The following is a 25,675-nucleotide window of genomic DNA, read 5'->3' as shown; positions in this document are numbered from 1 at the left end:
AGAAAAATGTTTCTGAAAATGAATTGTTTTCAAGAGTTTATTGCGTTGCATGCAATTCATATGGAATGGATCTTCTCATTCTCCGTGGTCTCTGCCAGACGACGCATTTGTGGAATGTCTTGGGTGCAAATGTTTGTACATGTTGTGTTTCGTGCATTGTAAACGGCTGGTCTCGACTTCAGCACGAATTTAAGGGAGGGTTAAAAGTTCACAATTGGCGTGCCTGCAGGGTACGCGAAACTTTATGTACATGGCAAAAGGTGTTGGGTTTTTCCCTCAGCCCTCGTTCGACGGCCCGAGAATGAAGAGCTGCTACGCACAGCAAATGGAGCAGAGATCACGAGCGCCATGCTGGACCAATAGAGAGCGCAATGGTCTTAGCAATGGATATATGTGACGTCACGCTCCACCGACGAAGGTGAGGGTGCCCTCTTCCTCGAGGTGTGACGGCGGACGGCACGTACCAGAAAGTCTCTGAGCAGCTGGAGTCGATCCCTTGGGATGGACGTACCGTCCCGGTCAAAAAACTCAGTTAACAGGGCTGTTGGGCACCGGAAGGTCTGACGTGATGGCCCGGTGCCTCGTGACGTAACTAAAACAATATGTGACGGGCGATTTCCCGCTTTGGCGCACCACCGTCGACTCAAAATAGGCTGTCTAGTAAAATATACACTGATCATCATGACCTGTCACAACAAAATGGGAGTAAAGGCGCATCCCGTTCTTTCCTATTTTGAGGGTTCAAAGTCATATTGAAGTGGAGGTCAGTTTGGGGTTTTTTAGTATTTGGAAAGAGTAGGCCTGACCCGTCTCCTAATTAATTCCAAGTATTTCGCAGAATCACATATTTGAAAATGTCATTTTCTCAGCAATTTTGACGATAGCATTATTCTTGCCTGGTCTGAAATGTTGAAACAATGTCGGGAACATAGACGCAAAGCTGCCAGAATAATGCCATATTGTCACCTTATAGGCCCCTACCTTTACCACAAGTGTTCTACGTGGAAACGATCGGAAAGCTGTCTTTCTGCTGAATTCAAAAATACCAATATTACATGTACAGTTTTTGAAAATTCCGGCTTTCAGCTCAGTTGTGGTGACAACATATTTGCCTTTGCAAGTTGTTTGAAGCGGAACGTCTGATTTAGCCCGGTACTCAAACTGTCGACATTTGTATTTGTTGCATAGGCCCTATGCTTCTGTTATTTAAAAGCTAAAAGAAAAAAAAATGAACGATTTTGGTGCGGCGAACGAAGTTGAATGGGGGGAATAGGAATCGACGATGTGGTTAAGGGCGAAGTGGCCGTTCATTCGTAGTAGGACCACGTGTATTATTATTGTTCTGATAATCAAAGATCATATAGCGCCGGGTAGCGGCGCAAGATGGGGAACTTCACCATGAATACGAGTAACACGTTGTTATCACGTGGGCGCCATTCTGGTTGGACTACGCCTGCGCAGTGCCTGTCAATGCGCAGGCGCTTCGACAGGCACGCACACACAATACCGTTCACACTCGAATGGCGCCTATGTGATAACACATTTATGGCTGAATTACCCATCGGTGCTATATCATCTTTGGTGGTAACTACGTGGGATTTTGAGCACTTAATTGTGTGTTATTCTTTGACTTTCAATACCGACAGCCAACCGTAGTGTAAGAAGCCACTTGTAGGAAAACCACGACAGTGGCATTAAAAGAGCAGACCTATACACACCTTTTTTTCGAGGCTGTTATCGCCAAAAGTTGCAGATTTCTTATACTTGAGGGTAATCAAGATAGAACGTGTCACGTCTTGTCTAAATGGAGTAGTACGCGACGCGCAGAATACTCTGCAAGGAGGCCAATAGGGTTATGCTTTACATGTCGTACATATCATGGGTACCATACTCGACTTCATTCAGAATTGATAACCCCCGGCAGTCGGAATTGTGCTATGAAACAAACACACACATTAGTAAACTTTGGAATACCAAAGTCGAAGCTTGATAAGTGTATACGTAAGTCTACATCACGTGTTTTATGTAAATTTGAACTTTAAAACTGGCAAAGGCAATATATTCATGTTCTAGCTTATCTGAAGATTAACAAATTCCAAGCGATTTTGCTGCAGTATGGAGCTTCGTATCAGCGTTTGCACAGCAGTCTTCGCTTCAATTTAAAGTTAAATTAATGATCTTGAATTTCGTTCTTTTGCTTGTTTCTCCAGCTGAAGTTGTGCATGCAAAGATGATCTGGAGCCTTGTCGCGTTTTGTCCCATGATGCTAGCGCTCTTCGTGAGTTGTCAGTCGACCGAGCCGGTGAGAGTGCCCGTAGTGACTCAGTTCTACCCAGCAATCGCCCAGGAGGGTCAGTCGTTGACCTTGTCCACGGTCTTCAACGTGACGTTGGCCAACCGGACCTGCAAGCCCACTGACATACAGGTCATAAAGCGGGTTTTCAGATTTGACGTGGCCGATATGATCCTGGCCGATTTCAACCGGCTGCTGGTCCCCGACTACCGATTGAACGTGTCCCTGGACACCAGCAGCAAGTACTTCTGGGTCTACAACTTGACAGTGCAGTGCGTGACACGGCTCAGCACCAACGACATGTTAATCTTCGGTGGGTCGTGGGACTGCCCGGGCATCGACATCAAGCAGCAGTGCTTCGGGCTCCCCGTGAAAGTCGACTTTGCCTCCATCGACGCCTTGCCGGTCTGCGCTAGCGAGCCTACTGCCGTCAATGCCACCGCGAGGGAGGGACAAATGCCACCCCTACCTGCTCCTCGCTTCCAGGGATCGAACAGCAACAGTCGTATTCGTGAGGACTCAGCAGGGATAAACATCACTCGAAAGCCGCCGAAAAAACTATGTCAGTCAGCCCCTGGAAATTAGCACTTCTCAGGAGCCTGATGATCGATCACCATATTACTTTCATCAACCGAATTAGCCATTGCACGTTACCGGGCCAAACTGCAGCTTCGACACTCGGATTTAAAAGTTAAGATTAGAAATTATCCCAACATTTACTGTGATTCCAGTTGTCTTTAATTAAGCTTCCAAGTTGATGATTGATTTATAATGCGTAATTAGCTTGCTATCGTCAGACGTGTAGAGGCAAAGATGTTAGAAATTCAAAAGTAAGTTGATTTTTCATTTAGTGCGTTCTCGAGCTGTGTAAGACTGACATTTTTCATGACGTCAGGGGTTGATATCTAGTAGAGGGTTGGCACTTAAAAAATGGCTTCAGACTTCGGAAAATTCACTTTCGGGGGGGGCGATTTTGTTGTGTGAGAATTATTAAAACTATAATTGGTTAGCCCACCAAAAATTGAAAAGAAATTGAAAAATTAGGGACCACACGATAATCTAATCTGTGTTTCAGAAGTCTTAGGGGTGTTGGCGTGCATGTTATTGGGCCCCGAACAGTGCTGATTTTACACTGTTTTCAACGGGGCATGCATTAATGGACTGCACCCCTATGGTCGTGGCTGTAGCTACTTCCCATAGAGATGTGTGTAATTTCAAGCCGCGGCCAAGTGATTCGGGCACCGCCGATGCCTCAAAAATTAATAATGGGAGGGTAACTAAATGAAACGGCGCCCTCATTTTCCGCTCTCATAATCCACTGAAAGGACATGTGTACGTCTTTGGGAAACGCATTTTGCAAAAGTAATTTCTTTCTCCTCCCATGTTTGCTTTATTGGAAGGAACAGCCCAAGTGTAGCCTTTCAAGATAACTGACTAGCATGAGTTGCTTACAGGAATTATTCTGCCAATATCAGGAGAAAGGGTAAAAATCGATTGCAACTATAATGTTTAACCTAGTCTTGGTCAAGACGTTGCTGTGTTGTTGATACGCGAGAGGGCGCTCACAAGACGAAAGCTGGAACGCACGAACCACAACTAGCCCCGCCACGTCTTGACCAAGGCTATGGTTCATCAAGCTTGTGCTCAAACATTGACAATAAAATGCTAAAAAGTATATGTGCTTGATCGATGTTTGATCGAAAATGTGTCTTACGTTATTTGTTAAAACCTCAACAAAAGTTGGGGAAGAAATGGAAATTAAAGGAGAGAAGCCTTGAAAACAAATTGCATCTTAAATGTTCCCCGTGGAAATAGAATCACACCATACCAGGGATACCATCTAAGCCTACTCATGAGCGGTCTGGGCAGTGGCTTGGGACAACGGGCCATGCCCCCCCACCCCTCCCCCGACAAAATAACAGGATAAATGAGGGAAAGGCGGTTTATGGTCTCTTTTCATTTGTTTCCTTTAAAAAGCATATAAAAACCCTAAAACGTACCTTCATGCCTCGGAAAGGCCATAGAAGATTACATGGGACAAAATGTCTAAATGTCCCCCTCCCCCAAAAGGTTCTAAGTTTCGTCCTTGTGTCTGCGAAGGCGGAGCTATTGTGAATAGACCTTATTTCATATGAAGGCTGCTTTTGATCATGTTTGAGGAATCTTTTTTACCCACGTCAATTATTCGACCCGGGTGGAGCCAGACTGTTTTGAATTAAGTTCCGTGCCTAACTTTCTTTTTATGTTTCCAAATTTTGATTGAAACATTTAGACATGTATCAATCACAAATTTGAAATAATTTTAAATCTTAAGTGCTATTAATCTGCTGTGAACTTTCATATCAATTTGCTTTCATTTTATGCTTAGGTTCCCAAACTAAAAGAAAAAAGTGGTGACCTCGCCAGCTTTTCGAAAAGCCTTGTGCAAGTTAATTTAAATAAAATCTGGTACACTGTGTTATCTGATTGCACATGAACGTAACAAGTTAATTCAAACTGTTATGTTCACTTGGATTTCAAGAACCCATTGTACCAGATGTAATTCAAATTTAACTCCAAAAGGCTTCTTGAGTATAGCCGACTTGTGAACGGGATTGATCGAAGGGAACGTTGTGAGCACTGTTCTGAGGCAATTGTGGGTTCACGTCGTTGGTTGTAAGTGTCGGAGAGTGCATGTGCAGAACAACCCCTGAGAAAAGGAGAAAGTTCCTCGAAGGGTGATTGCATGCCCTGGGTTGTGGGTACTAAGTGATTGACTTGGATTAGCAAGCGATAATCTCCGTAACAGAACGGCCCCTCGGCCAAGGCGGGTCACCCATTCAATGTCCGGGACAAGCAGGTTACACCGTGTTTCAAACTCGCTTGCGGCCCCGTCCCGGGCCGGCGATTGGCCGGCATGACTTCAGCGGGCGTCGTGGACTCAAGCTCCACGAGGCGGAAAACCCCTCGAGAGGCCCCGTCAAGTCAGGAAAGATCAAGTGCAACAATCAGTCGCCTCCCAAGGGAGTGAGTATTGTGCTTGCATTGGGCGCAAAGGTTGAAGACATGTTTACTTAAAGACTTTTCTAGTGCAGGGAAAGCTGCATATTTCGAGGCCGCGGTATAAAAAAAAAAACAGTGCTAAATTGACCCAAAAAAAAGGAAAAAAAATAAGATTTAGCAATTTTCCTGCTTCCTTCAGTCGAAAAAGAAATACAAAAGTATCTTTTCTGAAAGCCGTGCAGTAATGCGCCGACAATAAGGGCACAATGCGTGGTGTGTAAGCGTATCCCCGGCTATTCCCCTAATAGTTGTGGGACCGTTCACCACCACCGCTGACTTACGAAATTCTAGACGTGATGTATGAGTGACAGTGGTTGGAGGAAGTCTCGATGGGGCTCGGGTAAAAGCAGAGAACTTTTTTTTCTTGGTGTGCGCAGCTCGGCGTTTTGCACTTCAGACTGCCACAGTGCAACTGGAGGGTATTGGCCTGTTTCTTTCGTTTTGTTGGTTTGCTGAGTCCGAGAGGCATTCACCCCGGAGCGGCTTTGTGCGTCTTGGCACAGCCGTGGTGAAGCGGTTCTGTCCCCCAGGAACCAACTGTAAAAACACGGTCCCGCGACCCTGCGCCGCGGGCGACTAACCAACCACTCGGCTTTTCACAAAACTCACCACCGTTTCGGGAAACAAAGAACAACATACACCCCGCCCTCCGCGCTGGGCACACCGATTAAAATAAGGAGGGGGAAAAAAACTTGTGTAAATCGAGAGCTCTACATTTCCACCTCAACACGGAGTTCGAATTCATTGTTCGGTGTTGATTGATGCTTGATCGACAGTCTGTGGCCGGTTATTTAGCTACGTGTCGTCCCAGCACCCGGACATTCACTTCTTGGATAAGAGAGACCAAATCTCGGGAAAAGGTAAGTTTTCTTTTTTATATAATGTTAAATGTAATACTTTTCTTTTCATATTGCTGTATATACGCGAGATTGCAGGAAAAAACCGTCTCAAGCCCTATTTTTCTGTGGCCAAGAAAAACGTTTCGAGTCCGTTTATCGGGCAGTGTTCAAAAGAACAGATGGTCATCGGCCTGAACTATTTTGATCCTGGTGATAAAATTGAATTTTGACCATTACAAAATGCAGTTGGTCAAACAGACGACTTGCAAAAATCGCATTCGATCTGCTTTGAAACCTTATTTAAACCTATGAAAGCTATTAATATGATTGTTTGGGTCATTGTTATTTTGAAGATTGTATAATGCCCAATTAGATTAACAGTCTGTTATTTAAAGTGAACACGATGCATTTGTAGTGACACGGAAGATAAGAGAAAAAAGTTAATGAGACACAAATGCTGCATGACGCGGGCGTTTTATTTCTTGAGCGCTCATCCTGGCAAGATCTAACACCCTATTGGTTGAAACGATATCTAGTGCGCGCATGCAACCCACGAGCAAGCGTGCTACCACTTCTAATTAGAATAATTCTAATCTTTGGATTAGCATGCACAGTTTAAATACTGCGAAAGGGTGCAGTGGTTCGAACAATTTCTCGAGGTGCCTGTCACAGGTAGAACGTAATTATTGCATTCCTCTCTACTTCGCCTCTTTGATTTTACGGGTGAAACAATCCTCTTTGCTCAGCACTGCCTAAAAAATCCCCCAAAATCCATGCATTTCCGGAATAATTAAATCTCGAAGAAACCTTCGCTTGAATGAACCCCTATACATTCGAGTTCCCCCCCCAAAAAGAAATTTATTGACCACGGAATATGGCGTTCCATTTACCGTTAATTAGAACGTGTTTTCAGAGAAGACTTCAAAAGATTCGAGTAATTCGGTGACACGTGATCGGCAACACGTCAATCAAAATAAAAGCTATTTAAATAGGAGTGTTCTAGCACACAACGGTTCGTTGACTAGGTCGATAAAGAGATGAAATTTTTTTCATAAGAGTTTGGGGTCGCAATCTCGCTTCGTCACGGGGGTTTGAGAGAGGCTGTGAGCAAGTTGTGTCATGTCTGGCGGGTTGATCCCGACGTCTAGTTGGAGTACTCGAGACAATCTGATCTTTCAGGCAAGCCCGGAACTGAAAATTTCCCCGTCCACATGTGTTCCAGATATAACAGAGACGCAAAAACATTTTTGTTGAAAAGAGAGCAAAAAGAGGGAGATAAAAAGGAAAGAGGCTCTATACTTGAAGAATTCAGGATGTTAGTTTTTTTATGTGTGTTGACCGAAAGTTACCAAAATAATAATACCAAAGCTTCGTTGATTTCCTGACAATTTTTTTTGCCTTGAGTGGGCTTTACAAATACAATCACTTTGATTTGAACCTGCTGTTTTGTTTTCCCTAAGCGATTTATTTATTGAAATTTAAATCTAAGGTTGTGCTGCCATTTCAACCTTTTATGGTTGGGTTTTTTCCTGTTCCTCGTACCTTCGCATAAGTTGTCTTGTGCGTTTAACTTCAGGCCCATTTGTCGACTGACAAGACATTAAAAACTTTTGCCCGATTATACTGTTGGCTATGTATGTCAAACTTTTTTGCGAAAACAGAATTTAAGGCATCACAATCAATTACCTCTTGCCACTTGCTCCAGATCTGGACGGTTTCGTTAATTAATTACAAACTAAATAGCAAGAAATCCTATTAAAACACTGTGAAGCCGACGTACAGAGTCAAACACTTTTAACCCCCTTCTGAAACAGTTTCGCCCACGGCATACTTAGCCATTTAGACTGGAAGGCGTTTAGGAATGTATTTAAATTTTAAGCGGATTTCACCAAGCTGAACGTGTACCATGGAAAAGAGATTAGCATTTAAACCCACTCCTATATGCATTTCAATAAACAAGTCGTAAATTCTGACGATAATGGATGGATACAAAATGTGTTTCAAGTCTAAACGCCGTTTCTACCGTGTATGCTAAAATTGTTGACTGTATTTCCTCGTGCAGTTTATTTTTGAAAGCAATAATTTGCTGAGGCGTCCAAGGACGTTTGCAGGGGCTGCTTCAGGGCTTTGAGCGAGCCTCCTTTTCTATTTCTTTAACAAAACAAAAACCCTGTCTCAAGAACTATCTTCAGATGTTTTTTATTTGTTGTAGGGCCATTCAAAATGTACAAGATTGCTGGATTTGACGACCTTTTTATTTTTTCTTGGAGGAGCATGACACTCGACCCTGGAATCCGATGTCATTTCATTCCTAACCCCCAATCTTGTAATCCTGGTTACGCCCCTGGTGCCTGTTCAAATCAGGCGTGGTTTAGCTGTCCGGGGAAAGGGTGTGGCTGTTGGAATGAGGGCGTTCGCCTGGTTTGCGGGTTCCGGGCCACGCCACCTCAACCGGAAAATAATTCGAAATCTGTGATGCGCTGTCATGCATTCTAGGGCAATTTTAGAATGTACTTGGAAAATGCCCAACTACTGTATGCTAGTGTCATAACGACCGCACGTTAACCGTTTCAAAGCAAAATTTAAGTGAGTCAACACTGCTTGTGATATTAAGTTTGAAACCAGCTGACAGAATGTCACCAAAATATCAATTAATAATCGCCATTTTTTAAAGAATTTACTGACGGTCCTAACAGCTGTTTGCGCATCGCCACGTGCACATCTACCAGGCTTCTGGAAAAACAGGAAAACATGAGGAAACTTATACTCGTACTCATGGTGCTGTCAATTTGCGTTGCCTTGGCAACGGCGGGCAAGAGGAGCCGGGACAGGAAAGACAGACGCAGGGACGGGAAAAGAGGTAAGGTTCTGACCTTTGAGGGGGTGACCTCTCAACGCTGGCAACGCAGAAATGAAAATGCGTATTTCCAGAGCCCTTTGGTTTGGCAGCCGGCCCTCTTTTTTTTTCTTTTCGATTTAGACGGGTGGAACTTGTCAGCTGTCACGCTTCGTTCTCATTGCAGCAACTTTTGTTGACGCGGAAAACTCGATGATAGGGGTTTCCACGGCTACGCTGATGGATGAGTTTTTACTGTGGGATACACATCGTCAAGAAAAAGCTTTCTCTGTTGCGGAAGCAAACTCAGAAATCATTGACGTGTGGGACAAAAACTTGTTATCTAGCACAGTCACGGTTCGTAGCTGAAACTCCCGTCTGCGGGAGCAAAGGGGAAAACAGATGTTCAAGCAGCTAGGCTGAGGAGTGTCAAACTGATGAATGCTTGATCTAAAAAAAATCTGGTTGGAACGAAATTAGATTTTAACAGAAAAGGCTGTACTATCGCGTAATAGATTTCTTTAAATATTTTCTTTAATATACTCATCCAGTGTCAGTTTAAATGAGTTATGGAGTAAAGTTCAACGTGTAAAAAAAAATTTAAAAATTGACAACCTATTTTCTTATTTTGCAGGCTGAATGATTTGCCATGTCTTACAAAAAATACTAAGTTGATGTTGTTTGGGTAGAAACATTGAATTTGTTCCTTTATTATCTTTTTTTGAGATGTAGCCAAATGTGCCAAATGCAAGCAGGTGAGTGCGGTGTTGCGTGGTGCTGCTCCAGTCGATGAAACGACAGAATTCGTGATTCCTAATAGTCGATGTCTTGTTTCTCGATGTGGTGACCAACGAAGCTTTCATGCCGTGTTTGATAAAACAACCTCCCGCTCTCAAAGAAATATGAAAGGGCTGTGTAGCACGGTGGTTAGAATATTGACAAAAATATAACAGTTTCCATGAGAACTGAATCTGGTTGCTCTGACGAAGGTACCCAGTTATCGAAAGGGTGGCAACAAGATAATTCAGAACACTGAATCTAAATACCTACCCACTGAAAGGTGTCTCCCTTTAATCAGGTCAACAAAAGAAGTCGGTCGTTCTCATTGGTTGGGATGACGCGCGTCTGAATCGGAATGATCGATGTATCAACACACAGGGGCTTCGTACGCTTCATGACGTTGAACAAAACAAGGCCAACCAATTTTTCATCACTTTGATTTCTCTTTTTTTCCCCTCGCCATATATTCTCACATTAACCTCGGCATCATAATTTGTTCCACTTCCTCTTTAATTTCGCCCCTTCTTCAGTAATTTATTCCCCTTCCTGATTTTTGTTAACCCCTCCCCCACCTCTAATGGTTGCTTCCGAGTCCTATGGAAAAAACGCTCATTGATATCGGAAAACCCTCTTTGCTGATAAAGCGTATGTATTTCTGTGTGTCAGCTTCCGGTTGTCACGATGAGACAACTGTTACAGATAAGTGATCTGATGTCAGGTTAAACTTTGTCAAATCAGGCGTACTTTGCGGTTGATTTGCGACCAAGTTTTCCCTCTTCCCTTCGTGAAGACTTTTCCTGTTAAAATTAAGGTCAAGCCGAATTTCACATCAGGGTTTGGATTATTATGTGACGAGGATCAGTCTCTAACTGATTCTAAACAAGTTTAATATCTGGTTTTGAAGAAAAATCTCAAAAATTAACGAGGCGAATCGATGATAACTTTACTTGAATTTACACGCTTCTCATTAGATAAATATGACCGTCTCAAAGGTCATTCCGTGATATGGAACAAGTTATATAATAGGAACAGTCCATCATAAGTCGAGCCACACTTTTTTATTGGACATTAATTTACAAGACTTAAGTCTGGTCACGGGTAACGGGTTGCAGAAAGGTAACATTCCTCCGTCTCCGTTCTCTTGCATCACCTCAAACGTGACTCAAGACGGAAAATTAACAAGTTTCTGAGTAACTTGTGACCTGCTACAAAATGTCATGATGGATTCTGCTTCACCGCTAGTCTCCATTCCATTCGCCCTTTTCTTCAAAACATCGACTGGAAGACTTCAACACGCTTCCAGTCAATAACTTTGGCTAAGCATGCGTACCTTTTCGTGGCTGTTCTCCACGTTCTCTTTATTTCTAAAGTCCATTGAAATATATAGCACCGATACTATTGACCGTCAAATATATATTATATGGACTATAATTCGGTCATAGCAGAGCGTGTTTTCTTGCACTATGGTTTTGTTATTCAAATTTGCGAAGGGCGAGACGCGGGGACGGTGAACGACGCACGTAGGGAAAATAAAACTCTTGAAAATAAAACTCTTGTTCATTTTTAGTGACGCTGATCTTGCTACGTGGTGCGACAAGGAAGAGCAGGGATCACTTGGCATATTAATTTAATTAAGCAACTTGAAGGTCCATTTTGTCCATCTGCAAATTACCGTCTAAATATAGCGATATTTGCGAGATGTGAAAGCGGCCAAACAATATAACTGTGTCAAAATATATTACCCACTCATAACAACAGAATCCCAAGTCGGGGAATTCGGTTCGCCTTTCGCCGTCACCAAATGTTGCCAGAAACCAACGACATATGCAGAGATTTATTTGCAGTGGATCTAAGATTTCTCGCTGAGGAAATCCAAACGTCACGTTGGCCGCTATGATTCATTAATGCAATAAATGGCAACTAGTACCCCGGGGGTTCATTCTGCAGGAGTCGAGGAAACAGAATCGATCCATGGGGACGGAAGACATACTTGACCTCTGACATGAGGTAGTACATTATTTATGACTTGGACTGGCGTGCAGTCTGGACCATCATACAAAATTCGCAAACAGCAGCAACGATACGACGCTTCCTGTACATGTACGCACAGCTTCCATTTCCACGTATCTGGCTTATCCCTTGCCGTGATTGAAAAGAAATCACTTAAATTACGTTTGAATCACAGGTCTTTCAAAGTAAAATAAAATGGAAATAAGCTTTAGCGGGATAAATTTGAATAAAATCTGCCGCACTGAGTTGTCTGATTGCACGTTTTGAATTTCCCAGACTAGAAGACACTATTGCTGTGATTCGGAGCAAGCGGTTGCATAGCAACCACCATCTCTGGAATGGACTGGTTCCTTTGTGCTCTTCTTATCCATTGAAAAAGTGTGTACAGTGCAAGGCGTCTCTCTATCCGCTCCGAGAAGGAATAAAAGAGGGCATGTTTTGAAATGAAATCGACAGTCGTTTTGTGTTTTGTATTCACCGCATAGGTGCGCAAGTTTATGCGCGTTTGACGCGGAGAACGCTGAGTAGGCGCAACGAAATAACTATCATTAATCAGTACCATCTGTCCGTCTTTCGCCGGTGAGGGTGCTCTTCCGCTCAGGGCGGATAAATAAACAATAAATAGCCCCGAATCACATGCACACAACCACAGTTTGCCCGCGAGCGTCGCAGACGGCGTGGGAATTTTCTGCGGAATGCCCACAATGTTGAAGGGCCTGTACTTGAGGCAGCACTGTTTAATACTGTAGACACATTCTTGTCGATGAGAGCTTGATAATAATGGACAGAATTTATGGGAAATGTATACCGGGACTAAAATGTACCAACAACAGAATTCCCAAATCTCCAAGGTTATTAACCCAAATGGTGCATACCTCGTAGGTTATTCCATGACTGTGGGGGTAATTTACCTCGAGATGAGACCACACACGCAAGTCTTCATCAGTACCCAACCAGCATTCATTTTGGACAAGTGTAAATTTGGACTTTTGAGAAACTTGTCTCACGATCACCGTGACAACTGGGGTCTTTATAGAAATCAGACAGGCCCGTTTAGCGTTAATGCCCGTCATTGAGACACCCCCCCCAAGTGAACTTGTCCATTAATGCACGCTCAGTGCACGCGGCTGATTCAGTGAGAGTGTAAGCTGTAAATTAAGACCGTAACAACAACACTCTGTGTTGGAAACGCCATGGATGTACATGTGCTTATGAATATATTAAAATGTGGGCCAAGATTCATAAAGGTCGGACGGCCGAAGTCCCAGGGGTACATCCCCACCCCCAACTCCGGCTATGAGATGGTCAGGAACCTCCTGAGTCCTTTAGCTTAAAAAAACATCGCCCTTTTAGAATAAAAATTGTTTCTTTTGTCGACTGCAGTTGAAGTTAATGATGCATGCTCTCAAATATAATTATATCTTTACTTTTAACCTATTTATAGGCAAATATAGGTCTGCCCCCCCCCCCCGAGGGGGGCTGGGATGCCAAATTGAATATAAAAACACCTGCCTAATAGACTCACGTTATCGAGTTCCACTGTTGGCCGACTTCCATTTTTTGCCCGCAAATTGGGAATTACTTAGAGTAAACCGTGCCACCTGCCAACGATCAATCAGACGAAGGTGCGCTTGGTATCTATGTGGTCAGACTTAGTCAAGAAGTATTTTTTTTGGACAAAGCGTCCAGACCGATTTGTGGAAAATCTCAGGGTTGGCGACCCTCACGAATTGGGGGCGAGACATTTCGGTTTATTCTCACGCTCCTCGAGAGTGGATCCATGCCCCCCCCCCCGAAAAAAGGGGGGAAAAGACAAATCCGAAATTGTGTGAAAATAATAATGAAAGAAACGCAATTTATTTAGCCTATTTCATTTTCTTTCCTTCAAGAGGCGTGTAAAGATGGTGAGCCCTAAAATGTAGCCTCATCCTTCGAAAGGCCATAAAATCTTACATAACAAATTCCCATTTGGGGGTCCCCCCCCCCGAAAAAAAAATCAATGATCTACCCTTGACGTTTTAAAGCTCATTCAGGACAGGTCTGTGTTCTGCCCATACTATCCAAGGACCCAGATCGGTTGTTTAACAGCGCATGCCCAGTACGAAGCTAATCGGGAACAGCTACGCGCGCGTGATAGTCTGTCCTATCGGCGCAGCCGTACACTGACTGACTCAGGCGCGCGCTTTGTTCCCGCGAGACCTTGGGTTTTAAATGGCTCATTCCTGGTAACTACGCGGATTTGCCTGTTGTCGCAACAGATGCTACATGTAACAGAAAGCTGGCAGGGCAAACCGTCGACTCGGACCCGGCTGTGAGAATTGCCCCTAGCCCTCCCCTGCGTGGGCGTTGCGAGGGTGGTTGGGCGATCGGGCGCTTCCCGTACCACCCCCACCCTTTGGAATAAAATAGGGGAAAAGAAAAAAAGGTAACAGCCACGAAGAAAAGAGAAAGGGATGAGAAAACCTTGCTTGAAAGTAACCGATCGGAATTGACCTCCTACCTTTTATCTTGCGCTTTTGAGTCATTATTACACGTGGTCACTGCAGCCCAACCTATCGGACTAAAACTATCGGACTCTATGAAATCAAGTATTTGGGCAGTCAACACTCAGTGCTGGAAATATACCTGTATTCTCTTCATCTTGCACGTTGGATTCATTATTATACGGGTGTCATTGCAGTGAAACCTTCCGGACTAAAACCACCACAGGACTCTATGAAATTGAGGAGTGCTATATCATGGAGGAAGGCTATATCAACCTCGTGAAAGTATGGTTAGCACTTTTCGAATCACTTTACAAACCACTCAAAATAAGTTTCACTGATACATAGATGTACTTATCTTGGAATCATTCCGAAATCCCCCTCACTACAGGTTGCTAGTTCATTTGGAGAATCATGAGCAACTTTGGATTCAAATTACGATGCCAATTTTGGAGTTAAGTAATAACATTTAAGAATTTCTATCTGTCACCTCAGGACTGGTATGACCTAATATCATAATATAATAGGTCTAATATCAGGAATCCTTCTCTCTGTATTTCCTGGTCACAGTGACAGACTGTATTTAATTGCAAGCAAAAACTATATGTATTGTTAGCCTATTACTGGCCCTGCTTGTCCGGCTAAGATGCAGGCAGTAATCAGGCAGTTTTTAATGTTTTCTATATACTCGTCTGACTCGGCGGCGACCATAATTGAACACTTCTGAAGTGCCTGAGTTGCAACTCCTTCTGTGTCCTTCCTCTACGATCACACGAACTGACAAAAGGGAACTGTTCACATCGTGGTGCGTTCCAAACCTTGTATTTAGTACTTCCATGCACAATGCAGAAATTAAATATTATAACTTGTCGATGTAATGCATTAAAATAAGCTCATTAAATATGTAGATATCGTAAAGAAACCATGTTTTATTCATTGCGTGTACTCAGAATGCTCCACGTCAAACGCGCGTGAACTTGAGCGTCTATGCGGTGAATGCGTACCAAAGGACTGTCAGTTTCATTTCAAAACACACCCTCTTTTGTTCATACTCGGAGCGGATAGGGCCGCGCTGATTGTGGGCGTGCGCTGTTGAAATACCGAACTAAAGCTCAATTGTCTTCCAAACCTGTTCATTTCCCACACATGTGGTTTAAATTCAGGGACGAACCTACATCCAAGTTCAGGATGTTGAGACTCCATGCGCTGACATTTACAAATCCCCACGGTTGGCGCTGATCAAAGAAGCATCTAGCGAGCGATGACAAGTTCAGACGGGGGTTAAGTAACTTGCCACGGCTGGCAGCGGCGCGCGGTACAGCCCACCTCCCTCAAATAAAATACCGGAGCGCACTTCAAATTTTAACAGAATCTTTTCCTATCAAGGGCAACTGCACCGCCCCAACCTAATTGGGGGGGGGGGGACTTTAAAATTAAAACACACACATTTACATTACAAATCAATAGCATATTAATTTTTACATTTTTTATTTTATTTTTTTTATTTACCAGTACATTCATATTTATCTTGCTCTTGGAAGTCTAATTGTTTTATCATTAATGTTAATTTGTTGCGTTTTTATTTTAATTTTTAAACACTGGTCTCTGTCATAAATTACGCAGAAAGCAGTGTCCAAACACAGAAGAGGTTATTATTTTAAACATAGCCGTTGGGAGTGTAAAATGTTAGGTGTAAGTTTTACAACCTTGAAGATTTAGTTTTTTTATAGACAAACATTCTGTTAGACGCACTGCATCATTACGGAGAATTTTTTTTTCAGTTCTCGAAAAGGACTAGGCCTACTTTTTCAAATGATAGAATACAGATCAGTCGTTAACTGATTTTATTTTTCAGCTCGGCCCCAAGCTGACGCGGCTCAGCCCGAGAATCCACCAACCGAAGATTCCCGTGGCACTAAGCAGGAGCAGGCCCCGACTCAGCATCCCTCCAACCAGCCTGAGCCCTCAGCCGACGTCCAGCGGCCCACCGCCGCCGAGGACCGGTCGAGCCCCCGGTGCAGCGAGTGGCGGTGGCAGCCGTGCGAGGTCCGCCAGGGCCGGTCTTGCGGCAAGGGCGTGGAGCGGGCCACGCGGGAAGGCGAAAACTGCAAGAAGAAGGAGCAGGCCCGGCCCTGTCGCGTGCCGTGTACAGACCGGGAGCAAGCCGGGAACGGAGACAGCAGTGAAGGCAGAAGGAAAGGAGGTAACCACGGAGATGGCAGAGACCGCGGTGCTACCGGGAGTAACGATGAAGGAAGGCAGAGGGTACCGAAAAGACAGCGAGAAGAAGCCCCGGTGGAGCTCGAGGAAAACACCGGAAGTAAGTTTGTTTTGTTTTGTTTTCTTGTTAATTGCTAATGTTATGATCATGTCATATCATGGTGTTCTTGTTTTTGTCAGTCAAATACAGCGCCCTCATTTTGGTCATGCATAACAGCTGTATTTATGCCCCTCCCCACTCAGAGTGCAAATACAACAAGAAGGACTGGACAGATTGCGACGTGCAGACTAGTCTCCAGACTAGGCTCTACCTCCTGAAGAAGGGTGACCCTGATGAGTGTCCTGCCAAGAAGATCATTACCAAACCATGCGACAAGTACCAGCGGCGACTGGAGAACAAGAACAGTACGTATGCATACCCACTTAACACTCCCCGGAGAAAGCAGGGGGGGGCGGAATCCGCTCCTTAACTGTTCTCCGATGTCTGTATAATATATATACATGTACATGTACCTCATTTAATCGGATCGTACACGAATTTTCATCGGATTTTTTTAATTAGTAGCTTGCGATTTCATGTCAAGTTTTTTTTAGATGAAAATCCAACATACCGTTTTCGTGAACTATAACATAAAACAAAATTAATCTATGCTGAGTTGAATCGAAACGTCATTGTACTCATCCCATCTCTATTCAAGCCCCATTACTAAAAGTGATTTCTCGTTCGACCGCTTATGTTGTGAGAGTTGAATCCACCCTTTCCAGCAGAAGATCTAAGAAAACACATTTTTTTCAGCCTGCCTGCGGTCATAACGCCCCCATCCAACTCAGCCACAGCCACCTTGATTATTTTCTTTAAATTCCTCTGCCTCCATCCTCTCGACAACTCATGATTTGAATGGAGTTTATAATCTCAGTGGTGCGACATGATCCAAGACCTTGTGTTTTTTGTTGGGAGGGGTGCAATATTCAAGTCAGTTTTCCTTCATGGCAATGGACAGCGTCGGGAAGAATCAGTGAGCAACTCCCCCACAGCTGGCCCGAGCCACACCCGCTTTGAATTTGCCGCTTTCCCGTCGAAGACCTGGGGATATGTCTGGAGAATTTGCCATGGTTCAAAACATTCAGCACAGCTGGCAGCATGGAGCATGTGTAGGCTGCGTGTACGACTCATCTCCGTCGCGTCGTTATGAGTTAAGACAAGATCTTAAGGCCACATTGCCTGCTTGCCTCACCCTAGGATTGCAGACAACCAGACTGCAATAGATAACAGTGACAAATACCCCCATGCAAAAAAGAAAAAAAATCAATCAATCGATGAGGAAATATTCTCAGATATTTCCTAGATGTCAAATATTTACATAAAAATCAAAGCTCATTTCCCTTGTTAATTTCTCTTCATTGTTCTAGGTTGCCGATGAGTTATGAAAATATTTCCTTCAACAAATAATCACAGGTAGCCGTGAAACTGATGCCTGCATTCCATTTTGAAGGGTCCCTTTTTGTCCATTTTTTCCCCACAAAGATAGGGTGACGGTAATGCTGATAGCTTCGATCTTTCCCATTTTACACACCATCCAGTCTACATGCCACAAAATGCTATAAAATAGCAGAGAATTTGAAGGGCACACAAATGATTTGTGATTTTTGGGGCCTATTACTCGCCTGCAAACCTACCGTAACGTATGATAACATTCGGGCTTTCTGCGATCCATTTCCATCTGACCACGCCGCGCATCACGAATTCCCCTCGTTGCTACGAAATCCCTGAGCTTTAGCTAAGCAGTCATCGCTGTCGGTATCATTCTCCGTGGTCAGTCCCTCCTACTCACAAAAAACAACTCCCCACAGTCAAAGTGGACCAGTCCAAAAAACACGAACGTTTAATTAGGGTGGGCATCCCAGGCCCTACACCCCAGGTAAAGGAGGTGCTGCTGAATGTAAGAGGAGATTAGACGTTTATCAGGCGTCAGTATCGAAGTTCCCGCCATGAAACATAAGTGGTACATGACTCAGCATACAGTGGTCGGGCCTGGAGTTTGAAGAGTCACACTGAACACTGCTGAGGGGACGTTTTTCTGTCAACTTCAAATTGCATGACTCACGCTCTTAATTATGTTGTAAGGAAAGTCAAATTGCCCTTTTCGAGTGATAAAGCTTTGAAGAACGTTTACGTAAACATGCTGGAAAAGTGTTTATGGCGAACTCAGCTTATCAGAAATTTTCCTGCTGTTTTGTAGCATTGGTTATTTTAAGATTCATTAAAAACGCGGAAATGCTTTTCACTCAGATCACGCAAAATCATTCCCGAGAATTCAAGGCTGGTAATATTACCGGGCTTTCTCCATAGCTTTGCGTATATATTATACCTTTCTACATTTTCTGAGAGTATATTTCACCTTTTACTTGGTTGTCGTGCAAAACTGTTTGGACATAGTAATGGTCTCTATTTCTTAAAAAAATTGCGGTTGGATGATTTCGAGGGATTGATTTTTGCAGTGTTCTTATAACCTTTTGACTAGGAGTTCCTTGTTTGAAAACGTCAAAAAACGTGCGCATGTTGATGGAAATATTTTCCAAGAATTAAAAACTACCACCTTCTTCTTAATTTCAATGGAAAGAAGGTTTTTAACATGTTTGTCGTTTTGTAACACATAATAATATGCATAAAAACAATATCCACTACATGATTTCTTTAAAGTCATGACTAGGGGCGTCTCTCGTAATAAGCAGCCAAGTTTCCTCAACAGAGAGTGGGGTATTTTATGGGCGGGGCGGGAGGTTTGTTCGTTTCCTCTCTGTCAATCAAACCACACAATCGGTAAACCTGCAGGGGTAACGTCTTTATCAGTTTCATTGAAAGTCTGGCTGTGAGCCTCTACAAAGTCTAGCCGCAGACTCTTTTGTTTGTCTGCATTTGCCCTGTTTACAGACGCGCCACAGGCATGTTTTTCAGTCATCGTTCCATAATTCATAAGTTTTGAGCCGCGCCGGCGTCGACTTGTCGCCGCGGCGCCGGTTTGAAGTTGGCAATTTGAAGTTTATGTGATCAACGAAAACTGAATAAATGCACAGGTTGGGCTTTACCTTAGACATACTGTACATCAACGCTGTGCTCTAACGGAAACCACGCCCCTTCCTCCAACGATTATGGCTAAGACCGGTCGCGCGACTCTGCATGGCTACGGCTTTTAAAATTGATACACTGCGTTGAAAATCTGTAGCCGCTCGTTTACTTTGAGACAAACAAGCTGTGGCTAACCATGGGTAGTCTGTCTACGAACCTTAGCTGTCAGGACAAAAATTATGGCAGTCACCGATCGCCAACCGGGGGTGAAGCGCCTGTTATCCTTGCCACTTGGATAAGTGATAAAAGTTTGCAGATAATTAACTTTGCTTGGCGACAGCTTTTGCCTGAAATTCATTTTTGCCCTGAACGCGTTGAAGAGGTAGGCACTTTCTTTCGGTGTTTTATAATCAGTCTTGTCCAGCTGTGTGAGATGTAACAGAAGCTCCGTGTTCAGGGCGGGGCTACAGTCATCTAAAAGAGGCGTTTTACAGTCACATATGGAATAAATGAATGAGACATTTCGGTATTCCAATAGCGCATGCCCCAAATGTGTGCTCGAGGTCATTTGGGAACAGTAGACGCGCGCGCGAGGTTTGCCCAATCTGCGAAACCATACCTCGACTTGCGCCCGTGCTCAATTCTCGCCTCGCCCTGACTTTTTTACAATGCCAAACTGATTCATTAGTTATGGACAAAGCACTCCAAATCTTGTCGGCATGAATCAGAGAATGGGAGGAACATTTTTGACGGAGTTTTCCTTCCTGTGATGTCACAGATTGTGAATACGTGCTCGGCCCGTGGAGTCTTTGCAACGCCACCACCGACATGCGTGAGAGACACGATACGCTCATCGACCAGACCAAGCAAGAGGCCGGCTGTCGTCTGGTGAGGGACGTCCACCAACGATGCGCAGTAGGTAAGACGGTGACAGGTTTCTCCTCTACCCCCTGATCGGAGTCTGGAGTATGCCGATGACACGAACCCGGGGAACGAGCCTGTGTGTGGGAAAGCACAGGCATTGGCCTCCGCTCGTCCCCACAGCGTTTACTGGGCCAGGGATGGGCTGATTTTTTCAGGGTGTATGACGTCATTTCTTCAAACCCTTAGGCTATTGGGTAAAGTTCGTTTGTGCTGTTAACACAGATCAACAATTGCGTTTTTGCGTGACACGCGGTTCTGATTTTTGTACATTGATAAAAGCTACCCATAATGCTTTGTGTTCCAATGTGGGCACTTCATTCCTCAAAAAGGTCAGCATTGATTCTACCCATAATGCTTTGTGATTTCCTCTGAATATTTTGTACAAAAGAATAATCGTGGCCACAAGTCTTACTTCTTTTTCGGAGATTCCATGTATCCACTTTTTGTTACGTTTATTTACTGTGTTTAGCGATTCTCTGTGTGCCGATTAGTCCAGTATCGAATATGTATGCGATTGTAATATGTCGCAGCGTGGTCATGTATGGTGGCTTTGAAGGAACGTCCACGGCAAATAAAATTGGAAACATTTGAATCATTAGTCACGATTCGCAGTCACATGCTTTCTTAATTATGTGTTCAAAATCACATAATTTCGTTTACGACGTATTGCTTTTTTTAAACTCTTTGTCCAAAGCTTGTGTTTATACTTGGGGTGAGTGGAGCGATTGTGACGAGGAGATCGGAAAACGGTCGATAACGGGCACATTAGTGAGGGAAGACATAACCCCTGCAGATTGTGACCAGACCATCACTCGAACTAAACCGTGCTATGGAAAGAACGGGACTGGTGGGTATGCCATAATGAGTTGGACGCTGGGATGGTTTGGGTTGGGATTGGTTGGGTTGGGTTGAGATGAGTTTGTTTCTGCATGTGTGAGTTTGTGTGGGTTGGTTTGGATTGGGATGGGTTGGGTTGGGATCGGTTGGGTTAGGATGCGCTGAGATGGGTCGGGGTTGAGATGAGTGGGTTAGGTTGTGTGGTTGGGTTTGGATCGGTTGGGTTGGGATGGGCTGAGATGGGTTGGATTGGGATGGGTTGTGTTAGGTTGGGTTACAACAGGGTAGGGTTGGTCTTGTCAGAATGGGTAGGGTTAAATGATTGATTATAATATTGATTCACCCCTGGGAATATTTATGAAAGACTAAATTTAAAAGGCGATTCTAAAACTTCTTTTACAGAAAAATGCTTCTTCGGTCCTTGGAGTGGCTACGGAAAGTGCGTCGATGGGTACAAGCTTCGCACACGAAAGCTTCTTGTCGGAGATAGACGGTGCGAACTGAGGGCGAGTCACGCCATTCCATGCAAAGGCTGATGGTCAAGCTAATCACCGTAGGACGCCCTCTCCTGACTCAAAAATCAAAAAAATCCTTAGCAACAGCGTTTAGATTCCTGGGGCAACTTTTTACCCACAGAGCGAGCCAATAATCAAGTTGGTGGTTTGCCACAAGTTATTGCAAAAAGGTAAATGTTAAAGAACTTTCTTGCTTTCTGTGTTCTGTGAATCTGTTCACATTCGTCATAATAATAGACGACCTTTTTGGATTTTAAACGCTGATGGCGCCGTTTATTTCAGTGTGACGAGAGGTGCAGCCTGCGGAATTCCATCGGACGCGCGTGTAATTGTGTTACTTTTGTCAAAACGTATTTCCTATTACTGGTAATCAATGTATATAACAATAATAAAAGTCATCATGTTTGCAGATTTTGTTTGCCTTGGCGTAATAGAAGTAGTGTTATGAACTAGTTTTTCGTTTTATTTTGTTTTGCTTCTTAAACTTCGTTGATGATCGCCGTAACTATATATGTATTACTCATGTACATGTGAGCTTTAGTTCACTGCAGAAGCAAGTTATTGTAGAATTTAGCCAAGTTGCTAATGATTGAATGAGCATATTTCACAATCATTGTAAATACCGTGTTTAACTTTATTTCCAGCCTTGCTTTGTTACTTACTTTCCTCCACTGTGTTGAAATTAGCTGCCACATATGTTTTACATTATGCATGGTACCGTGACGAAAAAAGAGGAAAAAAACAGTTTCACATTACGGCAAGAAATTAATGGTTGCACTTGACGGAAAAGTTCAAGCACGATTGCTAATTTCGTAAATATTTATTTATTATTTTTGGTACTTTTTGTTTAGTATTTTTCTGTTTTGTATTGTTTTATTTCTTGTTTTGGATACTGACCCGTCATTTCTCATAATCATTCAGTAAGTCTTGTTTACAACGTCCGTTTAAAGGGATCAATCTAGCAAGCCCCGCCCATTTCTTACGTTGGCGCTTAGCACGTGTAACTCTCTTCCGGTGCCCCACGTTTTACAGCCGTGCATGCATGTCAAACATAAGTATCCCGACTGTGACAGGTCAGAAAACAATATGGGGCGGGGTTCAGTGGATTGATCTTGCCAGCAGTCAAATGGTAGCGAGATCGACACAAGATGACCAGAGATTCCGATCGACGTTACATTTTGACTTTGGAAACTGGCTTTGAAAATCGAGCTTTGTGGTGTACTTCGACCCACCCCTGACTTAGGTTTGAAACTTATACTCGCAGCGAAAGCTTGTCATGTTGAAGAGAAAAAAATACCTTGTACAACGGCAAGAATTCACTTGTCAAGTTTTCAGTTGGTTTAAATAGGCTGTAGTGGCGGAAATTCAAGTTGTGCCGGCAATTGGGGGAGATGGCGAAATGCGAAAGTCGGGGAGAGGGGTTGACTTGCTCGGCAAGAGATATGACAAGCGGGGGAGGGGATACCCTCTAGGACTCTCGAGGTCGATGTTGATGATATCTGGATCTGTGACTCTGGTAACACGGGCATCCGCATCACATCAGATGAAGTATTCATGCAGAATCATACATCATCACAAAATGGGGGGGGGGTGATTAGCCCATCCCTCAATTCAAAAGTTATCGTTAGGCCTACTCTGTTACTACAGAGCTATAATTTCATTTCTTTAAGGAAACTGTTCCCGGTAAAAGTTTCAGAACTTGATGATTTTTGTAAAAAATTTTCTTGTCCAATTTTCTGATGCATGTGTATAGCCTTTCTCATATTTCTGTACATTTTAATTAAGAGCATTATAATAATAACGATACTAATCTTGAGATATTTGTCACGGCTATTTCATGTTGCGTTGTGGCTTATTTTCCCCCTAGTTAAGGTAAACTGTTCTAAAACGTGCAGCAGTTTCAAGATGACAATTTTTTTCTTTGAACCACGTTCAGACAGGATTCGTTTCTTCCAGACGGGAAAATGGTGTTGATATTTCCTGAGACTGAGAGTCCTCCGTGAGTTTTGTCTCATCCGAACCTCCTACCAGCAGCTATCAAAGTGCCTTATAATTAAACAGCCGTCTGATGTCAAAACAATTGTTGCACGTGATCTCATCATGTGACCTCGAAACGTAGCCTGTTAAGGTCTTAATTCCAGCCCCCAACTAGCATAATGTAATACAGCAGGGTGATACGTTACCAATCTAAATTTCTCTTATCGTAGCGCTTGCGTATCACAATGTGGTCGTGATGCGTTCGAGACAGATCCTGTGTGTGTGTACATCATGTTGAATTTGTGACAATCGCAAGTTAAAACCAGAATGAAGTTTCGTCAAGTACTTGCTGTCTTGGTTTTTCTGTGGGCTGATTTCGTGATCACCAGAGGCTGCGGCACTACCACACACATAGAAATAGGTGAGCAGTTCTCCTCCATCTTTGGAGCAATTTTGGGTTAGATCTGTGCAGTACTAGTTCCAATACAGTGTGATTATCACTGATGTCTTCATAACATTATACAATGATAATTTTTCCTCCGTGCATACAAATAGCCTGTACATGCTGTAGGCCTAGTGACATTGTTCTTGTGAGTTTATATTCACAAGCATGACACGATGGATTCATACGCGTAGAGTAACACATTGGATCTTGACCTAGCATGCCCAGTGCGACCTTCCCCCTCCCAACGGATTACGAAAATAAAAGTGAACTAGGCCTATCTAATTTCCTTCCTCCTTGCCATGGCTTATCCGGAAGCGACTTAATACTAGCCCGTGAAACCTGGTGCGCTACTTTTTTTCAGTAGCTGGGGTGACGAATGATTCATGAAGAGGGGACAATGCAAAACACCATTTAAGACATTTCAAAAACGGGAATCCCTTACGTCGCTTCGATAGCTTCGTTGGTAGTGATTTGAACTACAGATCCATAGTCCCTGGTTCGAATCCGACCCATTTGTGCTATTCATTTTCCAATTTTATCATTGTGTTTGGGATTTCCTTTTTCAATTGATGCAGAAACAGAGTCCAAGCATGAACCCTCTAAGAGTCTTGAGAAAAATAGCAGACCAGGTTTCACGGGTTAATATCTAGTCACTCCCGGCTTATCCTGCAGTTTTAAATATTAACTTGTCTTGGGCATGTTGGGCTCGATGTAAAACCTGAAAGGATGATACGCGTAGTTTGAAATGAAAGGCTTCCCTGGGGATCAAAGCTCCTAAAATTTCATGGCAGGCCTCCTGTTATTTTTGGATTTTTAATGAGTGAGTAGTAGGGGCCTATTTATAAACTTGCTACAATCATGACAATTGCACTGACTACTTTTTCTCCCTCTCTCCTTGTTGGTAGGGCACAGAGCAACAGAATATTTTGAAGATGATTCAGGCGGCGTGGATTACAAAAAGGTTGCAAAGTCTCATCCCTTTTGATTGTCGCGTCGGTAGCATTACTAACACAGAGCTTTTGGTATAGCTAAAGTTCATTGCACCCCGCCTCAAAAAAGCTGTGGTCCCACATGAACAGAAAGAAAATATTTGGCCCTCTAAAAATGTATTTCTACTTGTTCTTATTCAAGATTTCCTGCAGCCTGCAAATCTAACCAAATTTTACTTTCAGTTTCCTGGTGATGACAAGGCTAAAAATCTGTAAAAACTAATTTGAAATTGAAGTTTTCAAAACTACTATGTTTTAAGTAGTTAACCTAGATTATGGGCATGTATTTGATTTTGTTTTTGAAAGCCAAGTAAATGTGACTGTTTTCACAGTTATGTATTTGATGAACTTGGTTTTTAATTTGGTCAAGGAAAAGATGTGGAATATTTAATAGGGAGCATCTCAATAGTCGGATATA

The 25,675-nt window shown here is 43.3% G+C and overlaps 2 protein-coding genes across 9 annotated transcripts in view; both read left to right on the top strand.

The window, feature by feature from the left end:
- Positions 1–5,722: 5,722 nt before the first annotated feature.
- Positions 5,723–23,662, top strand: LOC110975591 (uncharacterized). Of its 2 annotated transcripts, none has more exons than XM_022228178.2 (7): positions 5,723–6,195; positions 8,871–9,034; positions 16,139–16,603; positions 16,747–16,908; positions 20,349–20,489; positions 21,189–21,341; positions 21,734–23,662. In XM_022228178.2, exons 2-7 carry the CDS (start codon positions 8,926–8,928, stop codon positions 21,865–21,867), a joined length of 1,164 nt encoding a protein of 387 aa, XP_022083870.1. In that variant the 5' UTR covers positions 5,723–6,195; positions 8,871–8,925; the 3' UTR covers positions 21,868–23,662. The 2 variants fall into 2 exon arrangements, with proteins under 2 accessions (XP_022083870.1, XP_022083869.1); XM_022228177.2 differs by having other exon boundaries at positions 8,849–9,034.
- Positions 23,663–24,055: 393 nt separating this feature from the next.
- The window catches only part of LOC110975439 (phosphatidylinositol-glycan-specific phospholipase D-like), a 49,516-nt gene continuing 47,896 nt past the window's right edge, over positions 24,056–25,675 (top strand). For 6 of the 7 annotated variants that reach the window (XR_002597698.2, XR_015423458.1, XR_015423457.1 and 3 more), the window contains exons 1-2: positions 24,056–24,244; positions 25,174–25,229. Coding sequence is in view for 4 of the 7 variants with exons in the window: in XM_087130416.1 (XP_086986542.1) it covers positions 24,151–24,244; positions 25,174–25,229 (150 nt within the window). In the remaining 3 variants the exon portion in view is untranslated. The remainder of the gene's footprint in view (positions 24,245–25,173; positions 25,230–25,675) is intronic. The other variant, XM_022227943.2, reaches the window with a different exon arrangement.

Source organism: Acanthaster planci, linkage group LG20, assembly GCF_054643075.1.
Source record: "Acanthaster planci isolate LZ-2023a linkage group LG20, COTS_SCS, whole genome shotgun sequence".
In the NCBI taxonomy this organism is placed as follows: Eukaryota; Metazoa; Echinodermata; class Asteroidea; order Valvatida; family Acanthasteridae; genus Acanthaster; species Acanthaster planci.
The sequence above is the reverse complement of the archived record's forward strand: the minus strand, read 5'-3'. Positions and strand labels throughout refer to the sequence as shown.

What these genes read in the sequence shown, in the direction of transcription:
- LOC110975591 (XM_022228178.2), top strand. Translation starts at nt 8,926, where the DNA reads ATGAGGAAACTTATACTCGTACTCATGGTGCTGTCAATTTGCGTTGCC. An exon ending in ACGCAGGGACGGGAAAAGAG is followed by an intron (nt 9,035 to 16,138) that starts GTAAGGTTCTGA and finishes TTTATTTTTCAG; the next exon opens with CTCGGCCCCAAGCTGACGCG. An exon ending in CCACCAACGATGCGCAGTAG is followed by an intron (nt 20,490 to 21,188) that starts GTAAGACGGTGA and finishes CTTTGTCCAAAG; the next exon opens with CTTGTGTTTATACTTGGGGT.